Raw genomic sequence first — 24,434 nt, 5'->3', positions numbered from 1 at the left:
CAATAGCAATTACTCTAAGTAGACCTGGGAGTATGTTATTTTGGATAATTATAATTCCTCTCAATAGGACCTCTAACCACTATTTATTAATTTGTAACGTTCCTATTAGATTAGCACATATATGCGCTTTTTGGAAACAAATGAATAACTTCTAAAGAAAAAAATAGCTGTATAAACAAAGCATTTAAAAGATTTTAGTTATCTACTCACCTACTTTTATTTCTGTATTTCCAGAATATTAGTTAATTGTCTTTAGTAATGCAAATCCCATTATAAAATGTAGGATACACTTCCTGCAGGCTTGTTTTTCAAATATAAGAACATGTTCTTCATTTTCAACAATTTTTTTTCCCCCACATAGTCATAGCAACAGAAACCTGAGGCTTCCATGTAGTCTTTAACTTGCCTTTATTGTAAACAAAAATCTGGCCAATATAATTCAGGGTAAAAACTAGGGCAGACTGTCTGGTAAACGAATACACAGTAATACTGAGAACAACAGATGCCTGGAAGGGACTGTCAGACTTGATTGCATTAAAGCAGCTCACTTTTTTTTTTTTTTTTTTTTTTTTTTTTTAAAAGAATGAAGCTCCTATACTCATGAAATAATTCTTTCTAATCTGGAAGAGCATCAATGTAATTTTCCCTAATGCCATTTTTAAAAATTGTCTGCATTAGAAAACACAGTACTTACCTCTGCCCTTTTAAGCATTTCCCATTTATTTAGAATTTTCATTGCATAAATGCGTTCTGTGCTCTTCATTTTAACAACTGCAACCTGGAATAATAATAATTTTGTTTAACAAAAACAAATGGAATTTAACAGTTTCAACACATTTTTTCAAACAGCTGATAAATGATGCAAAGTATTGTTTAATAAAATCAGATTACTGAAGAGTAATTAGTGACCAAGAGTCAGTGAACAACTCGCTGAACATATTGGTAAGTTATTTTTCCCTTCTAAGAAGGGAATTGTAAAAGCACATTACTACTCCTTTACTTGACACACAGTATGCCAGGTGTGGTCAACAGTTCATGATCAAGTGGATGGTACAGGAGGAGCATGAAGTCTTATATGAAGATGTGTAGTAAAGCTACATTGTTTGCCAAGAACAAGCAATGTTTGTATACCATGCCTTTAGCCAATGAAAGAACATTTAAAAGGGCAGCCACAGAGAACAGAAAAACTGCTGCCCAAAGGGAAAACAAATTAGAAGCCAGCCAGAAACACACTGATATAACCAGACGCCTGATATTGGACAGCTTTTATACGCTGCATACTGACTTAAAAAAATGGAAGCAGAGCTAGTTAACATGTACACTATTTTATTTGAGTTGTACCACGTATTCTACTTGTCAAAGACTTGCTTATGCTGCTCTGTCTTGGACAGTAGTGGTGTATTTGGCTGTATAATGGAGAGAGGGTGGAAGAGAACATTCTCCAGTACTGTACCTTACTAATATGGCAAACTATACACTGAGGCTATGTCTACACTAGGGAGTTTACAGCGGCACAGCAGTACCGATGCAGGGAGCTCTCCCGCCGACATAGCGCTGCGCACACTACCACTCGTGGCAGTGAAATGTATGTTGCTTAGGGGTGTGTTTTTTTCACACCCCCGAGAGACAAAGGTTTTGCCAACATAAGCGGTAGTGTACACATGGCCTAAGATAAAGCAGCATGGTGTCTTTAAATTGCAGTGAAGGAATATAGTTCTATTTTGGAACTGTGAAGGCTACATTTTAGGCAGGGCTTGAAAAATCCACGTGCCCAGGGCTAATAAGAATCTTTCCTGGGCAAAAGCCATCAACTTCTAAAAAACTTAAGCTTTCATTTCGGTGAAGAAAAAGTTTTAATTCTTATGGTTGCAAAGAAAATGTGATCCAAACGTCTAGTAATGCAGCGCCATCTTAAGTCTGCAGCCAAACTGCTTGAGTGCCTCTGCTGTTGCTGATCGCTTTCCTAGATTTCAGCAGCCTAAAAATTGACTTGTCAGTTTTCACTGTTGCTTTTCAGAACTCAGCAGGCAGCAGTGAAACTGACAAGAATCAGATCAAATACACTGCCACTGTTACTTGAAAAGACTGAGTAGCAGTAGAGGCAGGCACTGATGCTATTCACTGAGGAGGTTGAGTGGAAAATGAGGCTGGATAGAGCAGCTAAGAGAGACCACCCCTCACAAAACAGGAAACTGGAGGAGGGAGACTGAGTAGCAGAGAATCTCACTCACCATTCTAGCCAGAAGCTCTGGGTTGGGTGGCGGCGGGGGGGGGGGGGGAGAGAGAGAGAGAGAGAGAGAGAGAATACACCTCCCATCCAGTATCCAGAAAGGGGTGGAGTGGGGATCTTCAAGATTATCAGACACCAATTAGGCAGAGGGTGACATGGAAGATGAAGACCCTAAACAGAGTTCAGTGACACATACTGTTCTCTAAATGTCTACAAAGACAACTGGCTTGTGTAAATTCTAATTCTTACGCTACTGAACAATAAAAAAAATTATCTAGGTTTATGCCTCTTGTTATCTTGGACTTCTAGCCACCACCAAATTGTGGAGTGACTCACCCACTTTGCATTGCTGTGTGCGGCTTTCTCTTATAAAGAATGGGGATTTCATACCTCTAAGTAGATAGTCACATCAAATTAGTTTCCTTTCATTTTATTTCATAATTGCTACTATGGGAGTACTTGATCTTCTGCTCTCTCTCCTTCCCATAAACTTCATGGATATCTAGAACCTATCCATTTTAGCACTACTATGTAAACAATGAATGAATCTTCACATCACCCTCCTATGAACAAGTAAGTAATATTCTCATTTTACAGATCAGGAAGATGAAGCACAGAGAGTCTACACAAGTTTCTCAAGTTCATACAGGAATCATAGCCAGGAACAGACTCTAAACCTCACAAAACCCAGCCCTATACTTCAACCAACAAGCCATGTTTGAGCTTTTTTTTTTTTTGGTATTTGTCTCTCAAGAGTGCACGAAAACAGGATCTCTGAGGCACACATATAAGCCAACTGTACAGTTGCATTGTGAGCTAGGACTCTGATATTATTTGTACTAATTTTGTAGTACATTTTCCTTCAAAATGGTTTTATCTGAAATAAAGCTCTGCTCCACTTGTACTGGAATAAAGAACAAGATAAATCTATACAGCTGAGAGAATGTTTTCAGACTTCAGTAAAAGCAGGCACTTTGGAAGCAAAGTCCTAGCTAAAAAAAGCCTCATCTTGTGACTCCATCTTCAAGAAGCAATTTGAGCTTTGAGGATTTCAGGTCTGAAATGAAAATAAGGTAGACTATTAAGCCAAGTTCCTTGCTGACTTCCACCCTGTTTCATCCCATTTAATTAAATGGGTTGTAAATCAAAGCAAAATTTGGCTCTAAGCACATTGCAGAACCCTCCCCATTACTGAACTCTATCCATTACCGTCTAAGGTTGAGCACGTGTCGTTGTAGCCGTGTTGGTCTCAGGATACTGAAGAGGCAAAGTAACATCTTTTACTGGACCAACTTCTGTTGGTGAAAGAGAAGCTTTCAAGTTATACAGAGCTATACTTCAGATAAAAAAAGATTAGCTCTTTCACCAACAAAAGTTGTTCCGACAAAAGATATTACCTCACCCACCTTGTCTTTCTAAGGTTAAGCATATCAGGTAAAACAAGGTATGAACTTGCAAGTAACCCTCTTGTAAACTGTTTTAATGTCATTTTTACGGTCTAAATAAAAGTGTAAGAAATGAGCTGAAACTTCACTGAAAGTAAGTAAAGGCTTACAAATTTGATTAACTGGGCTTCCAGAGAATCTAGAGATTGATAATAAAGACACTCTGCTGGATAGCTTATCAATATTTGGATGTTCAACCTTTTGTAAAGCATGCTAGCATTAAGTCAATGCAAAGGCAAAAGACAATTTGCTACATCATCTACAGTACTTACTGTATATCAAAACTTCAGAAAAAAATTTAAGCAACCAGAGTTTTAGGAAACCAGAGTTCTAAGGGACAAAAACTGCTATTTACTCAGATAACACTTCCCTGATGTTAAAGAGAAGATTGTAAAATTATCTAGAAGGCCTTGGTGCATAACACCAAATCTGGTGATTTTTATATCAAGCACAGCTATTGGTAATTGTGTTAGTTAAAAGTTCATCTCAGGTTTCAAATAGAAACTTTTTTTTATCTGAGCAAAATCCAGGGACTCTTGGGTGTAAGTGATGTTTGTAAAAGAAGGAAGATGCAAACGAGTCCAGATGTCATGCAGTGCGTGCGTGCTGCATATTTTCCTTTTAAAAGTGTACAAGTTATACACCACTTTTACCTATCAGAACCAAACATGAAATGATATAAACATGCTGTTAGAGTCTTAATTTATTCAGTTATGAATTTGGTAACTCTTATTGTTCTAGTTACAGCTGCTGTAGATAAGGTAAGCTTGATAGTGGTTTGTGTGCTTCATGATGTTGGTAGGGGTATCCTAGGTATTGATTACTGAAACAAACTTGCTTTATGAACTAGAACTGCCCTAGTATTCTCAGAAGAGGAGTTTCTGTGAGTTAATGCTAAACTGAGTGCCAGTGCTCCACCTGGACAGAGGTCTGTCTACTTAGACCAGCTTTTATCTATTCAGATAAGTTGTTAATTAGGTATATTTTAAAATTAAAATAGAGTTACTAAAAATGGCTTTGTTGGGGTTCATTTTTATTGTCTCAATTTACATAAAAAAATCTAACTTGATTTTTTTCTAACGGTCCACCCTTTACATTTCCTTGGGATCTGAAGCTCACAGTAAGTTCTTTCCATTTTGCACATCATTACCAGCAATAAAGGTTCTGCAAACCAGTTTGGCCCTCACCACCACCTAAGTTATCCAATTGCCTTCAGTGGGGTTGCACATACATAGGTGACTAAGTGGAACTACAAAGAATTGTCTATTTAGGCTTTTATAACATGCCTATCACCATAGTAACTTCACACTTGGATCCAACAATAACAGGCACTGAAGAAAACCCTAAAATAGTATTAAGTGCCTTAGAAATATTTTCAAATTGAAACACTGTCTCCATTCCCATGTAAGAGTAAATTGCTTGTTTTGATATTTTTGTTAAGACCTTATTGTGGGAAAGCAAAGTCAATTCAATGTTTTGCATCATATTCTGAATTCAATGAAGTTAATGACCATTCATAGCTCTTATGGTAGTCAGCGCCTGATCCAGCCCCTGAAGAAGTTCAGTCTCTCATGCTAATGATTTTTCTCCCTATTGCTCAACAGTTCAGGAGGGAAGGTAGCCCCTGCAGGTAGCTAGAGCCAATCCCATGGAAAGTTCTGAACAGACCTTTAATAGAATCCTGTACCTTTTTTCAGGACGTCTGACTATTTTTAGATATGATACACAAAGAAACAGAATCTAGTTCGCTCTCTCCTGGCTGTGTTGACAATGCACTACCAACAAGCACAAGAAGCGTTGGATCTTATTTGTCCTTGAAGTGACCAGACATGATTGAATACTCACAAGGAACAAAATGTGTTCACATTCTATGCACTTTTCAGAGTGTAACTGCCCTCTTAGTCAACCCATCCCTGATTCTGAATCATATTAGTGCCTGGAAATCTATGTTTAATCATAAAGTGGGCACTATGGACTCCTTTTGTTTTCTCTCTCATTATAGCTTGTTAGTAATTCACAAATATGTTCCATTCTGCGGACAATAACGGTATATGTGGGGGATGGGAGGTTAAATGTATTGATTAGATTGATCGCCCGAGCATAGTAAGCAGAGGGATAGGTATTACTATAAATTACGAATACAATTCTGTCTGTGTTGTAATAGTATTGCTATGAAAAGGTGTTTCTAAAGCACCTATCGTATCTAGACAGGGCACATGATTAAGGATTTTAGCTATTCTTGTGCAAAGCAGGCCCAAACTGTTGCACCCTTCCGTTCTATACATAGTTACTATTTTCCAGAAAACTGGAGCATTGCCTTTGCATACAAAAATCCTTAGTAATGATCAAGGGAAGGAAAGTAATAGTTTCTAAACTGTATTTGCCAGCTTTCCATGAGATGTCAACTGCCAAACATCCTCTCCTCTTGAGAGAGTTACCCAACACCCATATTTAAAGAGTTATTCTTTAAAAATAATTGTTTATGCTGTTAATTGTTTGAGTATATATTTTTTCACACTGAAACATACAAATATAGTGTAATATATGTGCATAGCTCTTTATAGCGAATAAGAAACCCACTAAGGGATTCTTTGGGGAAAAAATATAGGAAAGTTACATAGTTGTGTAAGCAATTCGGAATGCTGAAGAGTTCAAATTTTTAGTCATCTAACAGGAATCTATAAAACTCATTTTTGTTCAGTTCTATGACAGAAAAAATTTCAAATGTACAAATTCACAACTGGATTGAAAAAGCTATTCTTGGCAAAATTTTAAAAAATGCTTAAGTCCCATTGACTTTCAATGAGGCTTACATTTCTAAGTACTTATGTCACTTCCGATAATGGGACTTGGTGTCAGCAGCACACCTGGCTCCAGGCCTGGTCACTAGGCAACCCAACAAGCTCAGCTGGTCCCAATGAGCCTTCTCCAAATGATCATGCTTCCTAATTGGGCAGGAGATTCTACAGCTGCTATGCAGGCCTGGGCTTAGCCACCTGGAGGTCCCTTCTGGAATGACAATAGCAGAAGCCCAGCTCACCCTTGAGGACTTAGTTGGGACCTTACAGGAACTGCAGGCTCAGACTGCGTCACTTTGAGATCAAAATGCAGTCCTGCAGGCTCAGGTGGGGCCCATGAAATGCAGGCCCAGGCTATCGCAATACAGGACAGGAATGCTGCCCTCCAAGCCCAGGTACAAGACCAGGCAGCAGCTGTGGCCCCCCCCAGGCCTCACATCTACTGTCCATTAGCCCAAGGTCCCGCTCCTGACAAGTTCACTGGGGACCGCACCAAATTGCACAGATTCTTGAATCAATGTCACCTGCTGTTTGTACGGCACCTGCTATCATACCCCACAGATCGGTCCAGACTAGGATTCGTGATTGCCCTACTTACTGGAGAGGCCTAGGCATGGGCTTCCCCAGTACTGGAGGGGTCTAGCCCTCTTCTCAACCACCTCAAGGAATCTGACCAGGCAATGGCATGCATTTTTGACAACCCTGTGTCAGTCACTGGGCATTAAATCAAATCACTGTACACAACCAATATCCCCTTCACTGAGCTCTTGGAAAGACTCTGATTAGCCTGTGTCTTCATGAAAAATCAGATGTGCATAGAGCACATGACTTGGTTAGAATCCAGCAGGGGGACGAGCTCCAATCCAGGTATGGCCATTTTGGATGTCTGGACTCTGTAACGTGCCCACTAACTTCCAACATTTCATGAATGGCATCGTCAGGGATATCCCTGACTAGCTTATGATCATCTACCTAGATGACATTCATCTTCTCTGAAAATCAAGAACTCCATGACCATCACATATATAGCTTTAGATCAGCTTCCCCAGAATCAACTCTACACCAATGCCTGATTGTTCCCTTAACATCCCTCCTCAAGAAGGGAGCCAAATTCGCCTGGTCAGCCAACGTGCAGACTGCGTTTTATCACCTGAAAGGAGTCTTCACATCCACTCCTATCCTAAACCACCCAGACCCCATTTGGGCCTTCATCACAAACTGATGCCTCACACTTTGCAATGGGTGCAGTCTTTTCTCAATTCACTGGTCCCCACCAGCTACTTCACCCCTGTGCCCTTTTCTCCCAGAAACTGACGCCCACAGAGGAAAAAATATGACACTAGAACAAGATCTCCTGACTATAAGGGCTGCCTTTGAGGAGCTGCATGCCTCCTTGAAGTGGCCCGGGCCCGTCTATGTGCAGACCAATCACAAAAACCTAGAGCACCTACAGACAAGCTTAACAGTTAAGCCAATGACAGATCCATTGGGTGCCTTTTCAATCCAGATTCAATTTTACAATCACCTATCGCTTGTGGACTAAGAATGGGAAAGCAGATCTGTCCCACAAGGGTGAGCACCACAAAGTAGAGGGAAAAGCTCTTTCAACTGTTATCAAACCCTCCTAGTTTATCAGAGGAACCGGCGAGGGCCATCTGATGATCACCATCTGCTCTCTGCTCCCCAGCAACTCACTGGCAGCACCAATCTGCCAGTCCCTGGAAAACGCGTGCACCTCCCTTGGGCCAAGCTTCCTTTTACAGCAAGGTCTCCTCTACCATGGGGATAGCTTTTACATTCCTGAAGGAAAGCCCCAACTCCAAGTATTGAGGCTGTGCCACAACTCCCTCATGGCAGGACATTTTTGGGCAGTTTAAGACCAGGAACCTGATTTCCAGGTATTTCTGGTGGCCAACCTTATGAAAAGACATCAAGGACTACATTAGGATGTGTGATCTCTGTGCCCACGCTAAAAGACCATACAAGACCAGTGGGCTTTCTCCATTCTCTTCCCACACCTACATGTCCTTAGGCACTCAGTGGTGCCTGACAGTTGTGGACTTCCTGACAAAAATGACCCATTTGAACCCCGCTGTATGCTTCCATCAGTCTGTGAAACAGCACACCAATTCTTGGAACATGCCCGCATGCCTAAACACAATTTCTAATCAGGGTGCCCAATTTGTTTCCTGGTTCTGACAGGTCTTTCTCCACCTTCTTGGCATCAAGACTCTCATTTCAACTTCCTTCCTCCCTCAGACTTCCTCTGAACCGAAGTGTCAACCAGACACTGGAACAGTATCTCTGATGTTTTCTGAATTTTCACCAACATGACTGGGTTCCCCTATTGCCAGGCCAAATTCGCTTACAATATTGCAACCCACATCTCCAACCAGCAAAGCCCATTCCCTGTAAACTTTGATTTTCAACCTTGGTTTCACCCTGAACTACGAGAAGACTCCCCTGTTCCAACAGCCACACACGGGGTCTTCCATCTCCAACAAATTCATCAGGAGTTCATGGAGTATTTAATGGCTGCCAAGGAGTCTCATAACAGCTATGCTGATAGACATCAGCAAGTAGCCCTGGACTTAAACATAGGTGATAAAGATGAGGCTTCCTGCCCAAAACTTTGTCAACCCGTCCCTCTGCCAACCTCGACCATAAGTGCCTCGACCCCTCTCAGATAACCCAGAAAATAAATCCAGTGAGTTCAGCTCCCAAAGTCCCTCAAGAGCTACTCAGTCTTTCATGTCATCTTTCCCAAACCACTGCTCAACAACCCCTTCCTCAGACAGATGGATCCACTGCCACAATGGCCATAGGGCAGGAATAATGTGGGGTCCATCAAATCTTCGATTCCCAACAGGTCAGAGGTAAGATCCAGTACTTAGTGGATTGCAAGGAGTACAGGCCAGAGGAGCAATCCTGGAAGACCACACAAAATATCCATGCCCACATCCTGTTACAGGAATTTCACCAAGAGTACCATGACAAACCAGAGCCAAGAGCCCCTAGAAGTAGCCCTAGGAGAGAGGCTGCTATCAGGAGAACAGCTAGCTCCCAGCATGGTTGCTAGGCAACCCAGCAAGTTCAGTTGGGCCCAGTGAGCCTGCTCCAAAGAGTCATGCTTCCTGATCAGGCAGGAGTGCCTGTGGCCTGCTACTTGAGCTTGCAGTGGCAGCTGCACAGCTGCTGCTCAACGCGTACCACACCCACAGCTGTGCTTGCCCTGCTCCTGCTTCCAACCCTAGCTCAGGTCCCATTCCAGCCAAGCCTCCTGTCTGCTCCAGTCCAGTCTTTGCCCCCTATTTCTGCTCCTGGTCTTGAATCCAGTTCAGACCTTTGGCTTGGCTTCTCGACCCCAACTTCAGCTTCAACCTCAGCCTGGTACCTAACTCCTGGATCTACACTTGCCACTTCTCTGAACTGCCACTGCAACAACCACAGAAGGTCCAGCTGCACCTATTAAGTAGGCTGCCCACACCCTAGTAGCTTATGCTTGGGTTCCTAAATGGGGCACTTTTTAAACTTTTACCTTCTGTTATTATGAGAGTGATTCTTTTTCCTTTAAAGTCAATGGCAAAATTCCTATTGGCTGCAGTAGTGCAGGATCAGACTATTTCTTCATTGCTAAAAATATCACAAAACAAAGTTTAGTTGTACAGCCGCCTCAGTACTAATATGTGACCTGCATTAACTTTAAGGAGAGTCACATGTACAATCAGAGAAGAAAAGTTCCTAAAGAGATACACACACTACTGAAAAGAAAGTCAGATATGAAGCATGCACAGGACTGGATTAAGGCTATTTAGAGCCACAGACACACCCCTCACAGGGGATGCCCTTCTGGGGATGGTAGTGGCCATCCACACAAGAGCCATCTAAGGAGTTAGCGTCAGGCCCTTCATGCAGGCTGGGCCCACACTCCTCTCTAGAGCGCTGCTTCCTATTTCAAGTGGTCTGAGGTCTGTCCCACAGAAGCCTCAGCCCCACGCATCCCTCTGTGCAGGGTTGTCTGCCTACCACCCACCACCCCAGCAAAGCCAGAATAATAATAGTGATGATAGTGGCAGGCTTCCCACTAACCCATACACACTCCTCTGTTGGGTGGTCTTGGCAGCTCCCCCCAAGAACAGCAGATAGGAATGGGGCAGTTAGCACCTCTTACAATTACTGTTTCAGACTACGTGCAAACTCAGGAAGTCATCATTACTGCATCAGTTACACATTTTAAATGTTTTCTTCACAACAAGAGCAAGAAACATTTTTTAAAATGAAATTACAGGATTTAAGAACCCAGGGACCTAAACTTGTACCTATAGTGGAAGTATGCATTCAATTTGGCCCTGAATGAACAGTAACTGTTTGTTTAGCTTATACAGAAAGGAGAATAGATGGCCGGTGGGAATCACTGAAAACTTGTTTCTTATTTCTAAAAATTGTTAACTTCCTATTAGCTTTAACCATCCTCTCACTTTCCCATCTCTCATTCATTACATGAATTTTCAATCTGGGTCCCATGAACAGGTGTCAGTAAATGGCAACCACCCTGGCCATTTCTATATTGCTAGAAAGATCTTTCTAAATTGACAGGAAGATCTTGGCTACATGGGAAGAAGAGGAAGGAAAAGGAATGTCAGTATAGTATAAGTTGGGAACCATTGATTTATTACATCAGCTTGTTGTATTGTGCCTTAAATTAGGCATCAATTCTGTCTCTGTGCAGGCAAACCCACGTGGAGTCTAATTTAGCCTGAATACACTCTGAAGCAGGGACCACGGCTTCCTTTGTTTGCATAATGTCTAGAAAAATGCCTGACTCCAGGCATTATCGTAATAGAAATAACATTAAGACAAACTGTATAAAATCACCAGCTTTGAAGCAAATGCTCAAATGTTCCTATGTAAAACTATAGCAACTGATGGTTTTCAGAAGTGTTTTGAAAATTTTTAAAAGAGGATATATAAACATTTGATATTGAACAGAGTAGAATTCAATTTTCAGCCATTTTTTTTTTATTTTAAGTCCAGTTTGTTTAGCTATTCAGCTTTTTTAACGTAAACATCTTTTCCTTCCTGATTAGTGTCATGTCCAGTAACTGCTGACAAAAATATAGATCAGAGCATGGTTTTAATTAGATTCTTCTTACACGCCTTATATATCATTTTACAGCATCTAGGATTTTCTTATTTTAACGCTAACTAATTATTTACACCAATGTCAGAGGAATTAACTATGTGTATTCCCTGGATTCCAATCAACTCGTTTCTAACCAAGTTCCCATAGTATGTACATAGTTTATAGGAGCAATAATATTCAAATTCAGTTAAAACTGAGATTTCCAGCACGTTGCTTTACACAGGACTTGGGTAGTGTGGCATCTGATCTACCTTAGCAAACAAGAGAGTCTATTTACTCTTGCATGGAGCTCCAACTTCTGTCTTTGACTACCATCCTGTTTTATGATGGTCATCATAATATGTAGCACTTACTTAATAGTACACAGGGCTGAAGGATCCATTCGCCAGTGACAAGCATGAAGTATTCCATAGAAACTGGAGAGAGCTTAAGGCTTCAATTTTGAACACAAAAAATGCAACTTTTCATTTAAGCAAGTTTCTGTGATTGTGAAGGCAACCTTCCAAATACAAGAATATAAACCCACTGCAGTATTGTCTTCTTGAGTTTGTAGACAGATACCTAACTCCACTGCCTCTGTGGCTTCTCATAGCTCTGACAAGCAGCTAAATGAAATTAAGATTGTCACTGCTGCTACTCAGGAACTTGTGGGCAGTAACATGAAAAACTATACAGATGCATACAGTCCAGTTTCACATTCTTATTGTTTAGGAAAGCTCTAAGTGACAGCATAGGCAGATATTGGAGACTACGTTAATGGAGACTAAAAACCCAAAATATGAGGCTGGAAAAACAACAGAGTAGCAAAAAAGCTCTGTCCTATCCTTCCTCACAGGAGACTTTAGAGAGGGAAAAGAAAGCTCCTTTGCCCCTACCTGAGCTAAATGGGGATAGAGATTCAAAGGTATCAAACACACACATTATACAATATATTTTACCAATAACTAACATTGTTCAAAGTATCTAACAATGAATTGCAAAGACTACTTACCTCGCCAAATGCACCTCTTCCAATTACTTTTATAATTTCAAAGTCATCTCGATGAAGTTGCATTTCCTTCACCAATTGTGTAAATGGTTTTGCTGTTAAAAAAGTAAAAATTAAAATTAACACGTGGAAGTATACTTTTTCCTAATATCCAACCTAGACCTCCCCCACTGCAACTTGAGACCACTGCTCCTTGTTCTGTCATCTGCCATCACTGAGAACAGCTGAGCTACATCCCCCCCTCACTCTTCTCTTCTGCAGACTTAGGGCTTGTCTACACTTACCAGGGGATCGAAGCATGATGATTAATGCATCGGTGGCCAATTTAGCGGGTCTAGTGAAGACCTGCTAAATCAACCACAGATCGCTCTCCCATAGACTCCTGTACTCCACCTGAACGAGAAGCACAAGGGGAGCCAACGGGAGAGCGTAGTGTGGACCCCGTGGTAAGTAGATCTAAGTATGTCACCTTCAGCTACATTATTCACGTAGCTGAAGTTGCATAACTTAGATCAATCTCCCCTCGTAGTGTAGACAAGGCCTAAATAAGCCCAGTTCCCCCAGCCTCTCCACGTAAGTCATGTGCCCCAGCCCCCTAATCATTTTCGTTACCCTCCGCTGGACTCTCTCCAATTTGTCCACATCCTTTCTGTAGTGGAGGGCCCCAAAACTGAACACAATACTCCAGATGTGGCCTCACCAGTGTCGAATAGAGGGGAATAATCACTTCCCTCAATCTGCTGCCAATGCTCCTACTAATGCAGCCCAATATGCCATTAACCTTCTTGGCAACAAGGGCACACAGTTGACTCATATCCAGATTCTCATCCACTGTAACCCCTAGGTCCTTTTCTGCAGAATTGTTGCCTAGCCACTCGGTCCCCAGCCTGTAGCAGTGCATGGGATTCTTCTGTCTTAAGTGCAGGACTCTGCACTTGTCCTTGCTGAACCTCATCAGATTTCTTTTGGCCAAATCCTCCAATTTGTCTGGGTCACTCTGGACCCTATCCCTACCCTCCAGTATATCTACCTCTCCCCCCAGCTTAGTGTCATCCACAAACTTGCTGAGGGTGCAATCCACGCCATCCTCCAGATCATTAATGAAGATATTGAACAAAACCAGCCCCGGGACCGAACCCTGGGGCACTCCGCTTGATACTGGCTGCCAACTAGACATCAAGCCATTGATTACTACCCACTGAGCTCGACAATCTAGCCAGCTTTCTATCCACCTTATAGTCCATTCATCCAATCCATACTACTTTAACTTGCTGGCAAGAATACTGTGGAAGACCGTATCAAAAGCTTTGCTAAAGTCAAGGTATATCACATCCACCGCTTTCACCATAACCACAGAGCCAGTTATCTCATCATAGAAGGCAATCAGGTTGGTCAGGCATGACTTGCCCTTGGTGAATCCATGTTGACTGTTCCTAATCACCTTCCCCTCCTCCAAGTGCTTCAAAATGGATTCCTTGAGGACCTGCTCTATGATTTTTCTAGGGACTGAAGTTGGTGGAAGAGGTGAAGTTGACTGATCTGTAGTTCCCCAGATTTTCCTTCTTCCCTTTTTTAAAAAAGACAGGCACTATATTTGCTTTTTCCAATCATCTGGGACCTGCCCTGATCGCCACGAGTTTTCAAAGATAATGGCCAATGGCTCTAAAATCACATCAGCCAACTCCCTCCGCACCCTTGGATGCATTAGATCTGGACCCATGAACTTGTGCACATCCAGCTTTTCTAAAATAGTCCTGTTCTATCACCACTGAGGGCTGCTCACCCCCTCTGCATACTGTTCTGCCCAGTGCAGCAGTCTGGGAGCTGACCTTGTCTGTGAAGACTGAGGCAAAAAAAAAACAAACAAACAAAAAAAAACAAACACACACATTGAGTACTTCAGCTTTTTCCACATCATCTGTCCTAGGTTGCCTCCCCCATTCAATAAGGGTCCCACACTTTCCCTGACCACCTTCTTGTTGCTAACATACTTTGCTCTATTATAACTATTTAATCAGATATTTCTTGTTTGTGCAAAAAAGAAATGTAGCTTGAATAAATGAAATGCATTTTCAGATGCTGTGAACATGGGGGTGTGGTTTAAGTTATTCAGAGTTGGTAAATTCCTAAGTAGATTCAAAGTAGCAACTTTTGAGAACTGATTCAGCAAGGTACACCATACAAATATTAGCAGCAAACTAAAAGGTAATGTATTTCTTTTTAATTACTAATCTAATTTTAACAATCACAGCAAATCCATCTAAAGAATTTTTCCACATTTTCAGTTATAGAAGAATATATTTCCATTTTCTCCTTTACACAAAGTATGGTGGACTATTGTGTGAAGAGAAAATTAAAACTCTGTCTTCAAACCTATACTTTCTGTGACATGAAAGTATGTGTCTATCTAAAACAAGGATCTTGTAACAAAGTTTCAGAAGCAATATTCAATTTACAATAGTAACACCCAACAGCATGATTTGGCTGAACTTGACCTCACCTGCCTGCTTCTTCACAACACTCCTTATACCATCCACCTAGGTTTATTTCTCTACATGTGCTTGGCACTGTGAAAGACAAGTAGAAAGCCCTTTTCCAGAGGAGTTTATAGAAAGAAATAGGACACAAATTAGAGATACACCAGGCAATACAAAGGATGTTTCCGTCTTTGGGCCTTTCGTTGATATATGGTAGGGGCAGGGAGTGTAGTGTTTTTGAAGGGGAAGGATGACGAGGATAAGGAAACATTTTTACTTAAACTCCCTTAACTTTTCTTCATTCTTGACTTCAAGAATGTAGGTTCTGGTTTGCCCTCACTGCACCCTTTCAAAAGAAACAACATTCCTGTGATATTGCTACTAGTATAGTACTCAGACAGGTTTAACAAGTTACTGTATGTATACATGTATCCAGGTATTGAAAAATGCATCCGCCATCTGGGAGCCAGAGACCAGCTTACTATTCAGGGTGAAAAATACCTGCTCCTCCTCATTCCCTCTCGCCCATCTACTCCTTCTGCAATTTAAAGAAATAAACCTGTACTGTATTTAATTGTATAATGCCAATCAGACCTCCATTTTACAAAATGTAACTTTCTTTTATTTCTTTCCTGACTTCACTCGTTTTTTTTCTTTCCAATCACAGAATGTGGTATATCTTTTTCTGTGATTTTATCTTATGTTCTCTCTCTTCCTCTACCCCATATATCACTTTCTTTCCCTATATTGTGTTCTCTGCTGCCCACTCCCGTATCCCCCCCTTATTTTCTGACTGTCCAACCTCCCCCACAACCCACCTCTCATATACATAAACACCCTATTCTGCTTTTCTGATTGATCCCACAATGTTTTTCATACATCATGCACTGTCCTCCATCCACTGAATCATATACCGTATAAGTCTTGAAAAAAATGTATCAGGCAGCTAGAGCTAAAGCACTAATCTAATGCACTAGATACCGAATCACATAAGGAAAAATAATTGTTATGGGACAAATAAATTACATGGGAGCCGGAAACACATAACAGTATGTGGGGAAAATAGCAGATGTGTCAAATTTTTTACTTGGGACTGGCTCATGGAGTTTCAGAGATAAAGTGCACTGCATAAGAAGCCTTTCATCACTTTCACTTTATTCAATGGCAGTGGTGCTCAATGGAGAAATGTATAAATTTTAAAAAGATTTATCTTCTTCTCAATTTCAGACCCCAAGTTTGTAGATTTAAGTTTGTTTTGGAAAAAAACAATTATAACGGGACCTGGAACAAGATGATGTAAAGTGGCCTGTGACTATAGGAAGCAATAATATGGCATTCCTGGCTCCACTAAACTAAGGCTATGGCTACACTACGAGGCTTTTAGCAACACAGCTGTGCCGCTAAAAGGAGCGCAGTATAGCTGCCGATTGTCAGCAGGAGAGAGCTCTCTCCTGCTGACAAAACACTTCCACGCCCCATGAGCGGCAGCAGCTTTGTAAGCGCTGTTCACACCAGAGCTTTTCATTGGTAAAACTTTTGTGGTTCGATAAAAGTTTTGCCGACGAAGTGTCAGTGTAAACAAACCCTAGGAAAACCTAAAGGGCATAAAGGTTTGATGCAACCTCACAATGCTTAATCAATATGGACACTTCACACACACACACACTTCAGTTTGTGAGCATATAACTTAACACAAGAAGGACTGAACAAGAAAGTTTGCATTATTATAATTAAGTGCTAGACAGAGAAAATTTTGACACCTACTAGCTTGAGGCAACTATAGAAGGAAGAAACTTCCACCCCCAACCTTGATCAGATTCTAGACATCAGCTCTCTCCAACATGGCTGCTGAAGAATGGTGGCAGGATGTTCCATTTTTAACATCTGCTTTTGGCTAGTCAATATCCAATGCCTTTGGAACTTATCAATTGCTAGAGAATGCGGAAGCCCCCTAGTTCCCCAATCTCCACACCTCATAAAATACAGAGCCTCCCCATTCTCCTCAATCCTTGCCTGGCTGCTTGTAAAAAAGGCCTTCCTCCACACTTCTATACTATCCATATTTCGGGGAGAAAAGCCGTGGGGAGGGGGAAGGGAAAAGTGTGTCCTCCATGAGAGTTCTACCTACTTGTACTGCTGACAGTTTTTCCCCAAACAGCACAAGTATGAAGTTTAGAAGGATTCTCAGTTGTCTTCCCATAAGACACTGAGCAGCAATTATAGGGCCAGAAAAGATTTCCAAGCATATAGTGGGGAGCACCTTCCAAAGGTAAAGTGGCAGTATGATCAGCTATAAGAGTTTTATGTCTACCTGTTCTATTCTGCACAGCATTTGTGAAGGCAAGGTGCTTAACAGACTGAACTGAGGCAGCCAGCGAGCCTTGCTGCAAACCACACACAGCTACAGAGTGATGCTGTGATTGTTGGGGATGCCGCCTGCACCAAGTGTGCAAGCCAAATCAAAGATGCTTTGTATTCAGATTTCAAAAACACAGAGTGGAATGGAGGTTGATTGAAGCCTGAAAGAGGCACAGTGAAATATTAGCATTTGATGCTTATTGTTTCTTTAGCTGGTAGTGGTTGGAGGCAGCGAAATGGATCTGTCGTCCTATAACAGTGTTTACATTTATCATGGCTTTATATTTGTGATTTTTGGTGCAGACATTGAGCAGAACTAGTGTCTTTTTCTATTAGCTTTTTGTTAATTTTTTAAAATATATAGATACAGAGAGAAAATAAACTATACATCAGCTTCCCATAATATATTAACCATTTGCTACCTAAGTTTAGTGATACTTGAAACATGGATATAATATGGTTAAAATATAAATCTATTTCTATAAACTGTATTACACAATTTACAAAAACAAAATTTATCAAAATCTAATTGAAGTAAAATTTTAAAAAAATAGACGCAAAATTCAGGAGCAGTATAGAGACAGGGCGGGAAGGAAGCGGTCAGAGAGGAGGGAGAGGCAAGGAGGAGTCCCCTGGATTTAATAAGATCATTCAGATACTTCTAGAAAAGCATGCCATACCTGAGAATTTCTCTTTGGTATTTCTGTTACAGTATACAATTCGTTCCATGGTGGCCAAGCTTAGGATGTCTATAGTCCTAAATTGTTCGGTAGTTTTTTGGATGTCCATTTTTATAGTACTAGTCTTTTAGTGATTAGTGCTCTGGTAAGCCAAAGTTTTTCAAATTTATTCAGCTTCCAACTAACATCCACTAGGTTTAAAATTACATGTTTAGCTTGTATCACAATTTTATTTGATAGGAAAATTGTAAGTGCAATTAAGTTCTACCCAAAACATACTGTTATAGGAGCATTCCCAGAGCATATGGGTTAATCTGGCACTGTGACTCAGCAGGTGCTAGCATTTGTCTGATTTAGTGGCACCTGTTTTGAATAGTCAGAGGGGGGTCCAATGATTTTCTGCTGGATTAATCTTAAATGGAGGCCCAAGGAACAGGACGGATCTTGAGGGTAAATCCAAGCATGCCTGATGATCTGTAAACATGCAGAAAAATGCTAAAAACACAACTTTATTTAAACACTCCAAACATACAGGCCTGCTGAAATAGGTAATGATGCAAAACCCCACATAAAAACAAGACATGGTTGCTGAACCACAGGGACAGGAAGCAACTGGCCTAGGATTTCTTTGTTTGGCTGTTCGACGGATGGAGTGCGTCACGGGAATACATAAGAGGAAGCAGGTGAATATCAGGCAGTCCATTACGGGCTACTACTATTACACCACTATGCTGAGGAGCTGGTAACCGATGAACAAGTAGGGGGCCTATGAATAGGATAATACAAGTTGCCTTTGGTCCTGCACATACTTCCTCAGAAGTTTACAGTGAACTCTTGTTCTTGCGGCTGTATTCGGCTACCATGATGGATATAGTCTGCCATTGCTTGAGTCTTCTTCACTAAGTCGACATTCAAAAAAAGTTCAGTTTGTTCTTCACAAAGTAACTCCGTTAGCATCCCTTTGCAGGGTCCTCTGAAGGCAGACACACAAATCTTCTCTTGTTCTTCCAGTTTCAGGCTGGTTAAGCATTCTGTGTTCCAGCAAACCTGTTCCTTCTCCTGCTTTGTGATACTGCAGGATTTCCTAGTCATAACCCTCTTGCAGAAGCAGTCACTGAAATGTAAAATAAGGAGGGGTTAATAGGTTTATTTATTGTACAGGCATCCACATCACAGAATATGGTAAAAGTTATTTAATTCTGAATTTCGGTGGCTTATTAGGCACTCTGTCCTTAGATGTGAAGTAGTAAGGATATAAATCTAAATGTCTTCCAAGTTTTAAACTGACTTTTGGTGAAAGTGGTTCAGAGGGGAATAGGAGCAACATAAATTCAGTACAAAGGATCTAACAGGTGAAAGATTTATGCCGAAGGTTCCAATCAAGGGAAAGGAAGTGAGCAGGGGCAAGGATAATAAGTCTGCAGTTGAGCAACTTTCCCAGATGGTAACAGTGAACACTTAAGGACTGGAAAAGCATAGGGTATGTCTACACAGGGATAAAAGCCCCTTGGCATGGCCACAGCTGGCTTGGGTCAGCTCACTCTGGCTCGTGGAGCTAAAAATTGCTGTGTAGACAATCAGGCGTGGGCTGGAACCTGAACTCTGGGACCCTCCACCCTCACAAGGTACCACAAAATGTCTACACAGTAATTTTTCAGCCCCAAAGCCCTGTGCCCCATGAGCCGAGTCAGCTGAACCAGGACAGCCACAGTTTTTTATCCCCAGGTAGACATACCCATAGTGAGCTCTGGAGGGGGCGGGGGGGGAGAGGGGGGAGGAAGAGTTAGAATTACCCAATAAATTTGATTGCCAACTCGAGCATTGGCTTTACCAAAGATATGAGATTACTCAAGAGAACCAGGGAAAAAATTATAGATCAAGTAGTAGTTCTCTGCTAGACTGATGACACAGCCTTGTTGGCTGGCAGGGAAGTTGGACAAAACCATTATTCCACCCCACTCTGCCTGTGGTTGATGCTGAGCAGTGTGCTATCAAAAAATGCTTATGCCTGTGTTTCAAGCAGAATGACATGTAATCACAACTAGATAAGAGCAGACAGCTAAACAGATGCACTAGTCTGGTGTACAGGCTGACAGCTTCTGTGTAGTAATACATGCCTGGGGGAGGGGAGACATGGCATCTAATATGTATCTTAAATAACCTTGTTTTTACTTTTTCTATACTTAATCATAGATAAATACTGTCTGAAATTTGGGGGGGGATAAGGGAGAGGAGAAGAAGGGCAAATGAGAAAGCTGCCAAACCTGAAGTGTCAGAGAGAGAGAGAAAAAAATTGCCACGTGCACTGTTGCAGTGCCATGAATTTGGGGGGGGGGGAGGATGGTTAAGTTCTCTTATGAAGTTACATCCCCCAGTAATGGTGACATTCATTAGGACCTCCAGCACAAAAGAGCATCAGTAATAATGAGAATAGATAACATACCTTGTGTAGCAGTCCTCATCTTCTCCTGAACTTGCTCATCAGTAATCTTTAGAGTCCAAGATCCTGTGAGGAGGTCTCGTGATTCTGGAAGAGTCAAAAGGCATCTCCAGGTCCTGGTTCACTTCTGAGTTTCAAATGGTTCTGAAAAGAGGCATTCTCCTCCCTCTATCTTGGTTCCTCAACAACCTGGTGCCAGATGCCTCCTAGAAGCTGTGACCCTAAGAACGCCTCAACGCCAGCTGGCAAAGGGTATATTGTTCTGTAACAGCAACTCTTGGCAGGCCTGAAACTCACTACATCCAGCACACCACTTTCATAATATTTATCCATAAAGAAAATAATATAAGGTCTCTAATAAAAGCTTATGTCACACTGATCCTCAATCATTGCATGCTGCATGTACGGATAATATTTACGGAATTGTGTATATGCACTGAAAGTACATTTTAAAGTCAGTCTCCAACCAAAGAGAAAAAACAAGTTTATTCCAGATAGGAGTTAGAATGTATCTTGGTTCACAAGTAAAGTAAGCATGGTAAATCAACACAATGGGAGCCCAATTCACATATTTAGTCAACAAGGGGATGGGATGACATCAAAGATTAAACCACAGGGGGTTGTCCTGTCTCTGGGGAGAGGGGAAGAAGAGCTTTGAAGAATATAAAGAGATTACAGAGAGACGTTTTGTTATCCATTCACTGAGAAAAACCCCTGATGGAGGGGCATGCTTCATGAACACTTGGATTCTAGTTTATCTGAAACCAGCTAGTTCTGCAAAAGACAGGCCCTTTGGGAGGAAATCTACTTTATTATATAGGAAAGATAGCCATTGATAAGTACAGTTCCAGCTTTGCATTTTATGATTTTGTTTATATGTAATCATTTGTTTTCATTACTATCCTGACTCTAACTCTTCAATCTTAAACTTTAACAAACTTATGATTGTTTTCACTATTAATATATCTCAGTGCTGTGATGTTATATAGAAGCAGACTTCCAGCTGAACCAAACAAACTTGTGTGTACGCCCTCCCCTTGCATGAGTGTCCTGTGATTAAGGGCTGGACATGACAGGTGGAATTCTTCTATGGGACTTGGGATGCACCTACTGGTAAACTGCAAGGCAAAGCTAGGGCTGACAGAGCCCTGAGATTGTTTGGGTGGCCAACAGATCAGTTAAACACCAGCAAGTCTTCCTCTCATTGGAGGCAAGGGGTAACAATTGACTCTCAGTCCTGGGTATGCCAAGAAAGAATCACAGAAGGATCTTCATTGATAAAAGTGCTAACAATGCAGTCCCATCCCAGCATAAAGGGGCGGCTTTTCCTCCCTGTCCCAAAGCAAATGAAATATAATAACTCATTGGATGCCATCTTCAGCCCTTTTACTTTCTCCTAGCATTTTTTCCCTGATAGAGTAATTCCCAGCTGACAATGGCATTTGCAAATCAAGTCAGAGACCAGGATGTTCTGGAATACAGATCTGAACCGGGACTAAGTCTCTACCATCCCAGATACAGGCAAACAGCTTAATGTCTGACTGTAGCCAACTTATGCCACATTTGAAAAAGTGGCTTCTTCTTATGTTTCTTTGTGATTAGAAGCAGCGTGCAATACAATCTAAGTTAATGTACCATTATTTGTACAAGTCAGGGATTTCTGGAAAACTTGGCCCTGTGTCACAAGTACAGACAAATGCAACCCAAAAGGTCACCTACACCAGTGGTTCTCAAACTAGGGCCGCTGCTCGTTCAGGGAAAGCCCCTGGCGGGCCAGGCCGGTTTGTTTACCTGCCGTGTCAGCAGGTTCGGCCGATCGCGGCTCCCATTGGCCGCGGTTTGCCGCTCCAGGCGGATGGGGGCTGCAGGAAGGGCAGCCAGCACGTCCTTCAGTCCGTGCCACTTCCTGCAGCCCCCATTGGCCTGGAGCAGCGAACCGTGGCCAAACCTGCTGACACGGCAGGTAAATAAACCGGCCTGGCCGGCCAGGGGCTTTCCCTGAACGAGCAGCGGCCCTAGTTTGAGAACCACTGACCTACACAGTGACAAATGCACTGTGGGACAGTAGTAAGTTCAGAAGATGTCAATTAAAGTACAACAATCTTTCAAAGACTGCTCCATGCTAATGGAGGAGTCTGTAGAGTTCCAGGTAGTAGAATATCAATGATTCAACCTCTTTCATTCTATTAAAAGGAAACTGCCAATAGGACTAAAAATCCACCCACTTCACAATTACATGATAATGTTCTAAAAAAAGCAAAGTGAATTATAGCTTTCTGTTCAGTAGTGTTAAGAGTTATGAATGTTTAAAAACAAATTTGGAGTTTTCATTCTTTTTCAGGTGGACTCAAAATTATGTGATTTTCTAAATTTGGCCATTTCTGACTCAGGACAAATTTAAAATTTAAGATGTCCACTACTTTAAAATTACTGAACTGATTTTCTTTGAGCTTCGGCTGATTTGTAGGTCATACTGCAAGCTAAAAATTTTGCCTACACTGATGACCATATGCTGTAACTCAGAGGTGGGCAAACTAGGGCCCGCGGGGCCACATCCAGCCCGCGGGGCCATTCTGCCTGGCCCCTCAACTCCTGGCCCAGGAGGCTCACCCCTGGCCTCTCCCCTGCTGTCCTCCCTCCCCCACAGCCCCAGCTCACTGTGCCACGGGCACAATGCTCTGGGCGGCGGGACTGCGAGCTCCTAGGGTAGCACAGCTGCAGAGCCCGGCCTGACCCGGTGCTCTGTGCTACGCGTGGCTGGCTCCAGACAGGCAGCGCGGCTGCTTGTCCTGGTGCAGCTGCACCGTCAGCCACTGGTGCTCCAGACAGTGTGGTAAGGGGGCAGGGAGTTGGATAGAGGGCAGAGGAGTTTGGGGGTGGTCGGAGCAGGGGTGTGGATAGGGGTGGGGGCGGTCAGAGGGCGGGGAACAGGGGGGTTGAATGAGGGTGGAGATTCCGGGGGTGGTCAGGGAGAAGGGGTGGTTGGATGGGGCAGGGGTGCTGGGGGCAGTCAGGAAGGAGAGGAGGGGTTGGATGGGGTATCAGGGGTCCGGGGGGGGGGGGCGGGGTGGGGGAGGGGTGCGGGGGGGGGGGGGGGGAGTCAGGAAGGAGAGGAGGGGCTCGAGGGCGGTCAGGGACAGACAGGGAGCGGGGAGGTGGATGGAGCAGGGGTCCGGAAGGAAAGGGGGGTTGGATGGGGCAGTGGAGGGCAGCGGTGGGGGGCGGTTAGGATCCAGAGAGCTGGGGGGTGGATGGGGCAGGGGTCCCGGGGGGGGGGGGGGGGGCGTCAGGAGAGACCCGGGCCGGGTTGGATAGGGGGCGGGGCCACGCCTGGCTGTTTGGGGAGGCACAGCCTCCCCTAACCAGTCCTCCATACAATTTCTGAAACCCGATGCGCCCTCAGGCCAAAAAGGTTGAGTTATAGCAGGGGCAGGCAATGTACAACATTTCATTTTATATTCCATAAACTGACAAATTTATATTTAAGCAACTACATTTCCAGAATACCTACAAAGGGACAGAGTTTGTGCTTGATTTCTAAACCTTAAAATCACAACATAACCTATTAAAAACAAAGTAATCACTTGTCTGCATCACATCACCACCCACAATGAGTAAGAATAGGTCTACACTGAACTTTTGTCAGTAAAACTTTTGTTGGTCAGGGATGTGAAACACACACCCCGGACCGACAAAAAAGTTTTGCCAACGAAAAGCACCGGCGTGGACAGCTGTCAGTGGGAGACGCCCTCCCACCAACAAAGCTACCACCACTTGTTGGGGTGGTTTTATTTTGCCAGCAGGAGAGCTGCACGGAAGACCTTACAGTGGCACAGCTGTGCCGCTTAAGGTACGCAGCATAGACATAGCCTTAG

The 24,434-nt window shown here is 42.6% G+C and overlaps 1 protein-coding gene across 8 annotated transcripts in view; it reads right to left on the bottom strand.

Moving 5' to 3' along the window:
• CDC42BPB (CDC42 binding protein kinase beta) overlaps window positions 1-24,434 on the bottom strand; it is a 116,375-nt gene that overhangs the window by 69,204 nt on the left and 22,737 nt on the right. For all 8 annotated transcript variants that reach the window (XR_004645425.1, XR_004645424.1, XM_034767917.1 and 5 more), the window contains exons 2-3: window positions 12,608-12,699; window positions 695-778 (exon numbers count right to left, since the gene is read on the bottom strand). Coding sequence is in view for 6 of the 8 variants with exons in the window: in XM_034767917.1 (XP_034623808.1) it covers window positions 695-778; window positions 12,608-12,699 (176 nt within the window). In the remaining 2 variants the exon portion in view is untranslated. The remainder of the gene's footprint in view (window positions 1-694; window positions 779-12,607; window positions 12,700-24,434) is intronic.

The sequence above is a fragment of the Trachemys scripta genome, chromosome 4 (genome assembly GCF_013100865.1).
Source record: "Trachemys scripta elegans isolate TJP31775 chromosome 4, CAS_Tse_1.0, whole genome shotgun sequence".
Classification (NCBI taxonomy): Eukaryota; Metazoa; Chordata; order Testudines; family Emydidae; genus Trachemys; species Trachemys scripta.
The sequence above is the reverse complement of the archived record's forward strand: the minus strand, read 5'-3'. Positions and strand labels throughout refer to the sequence as shown.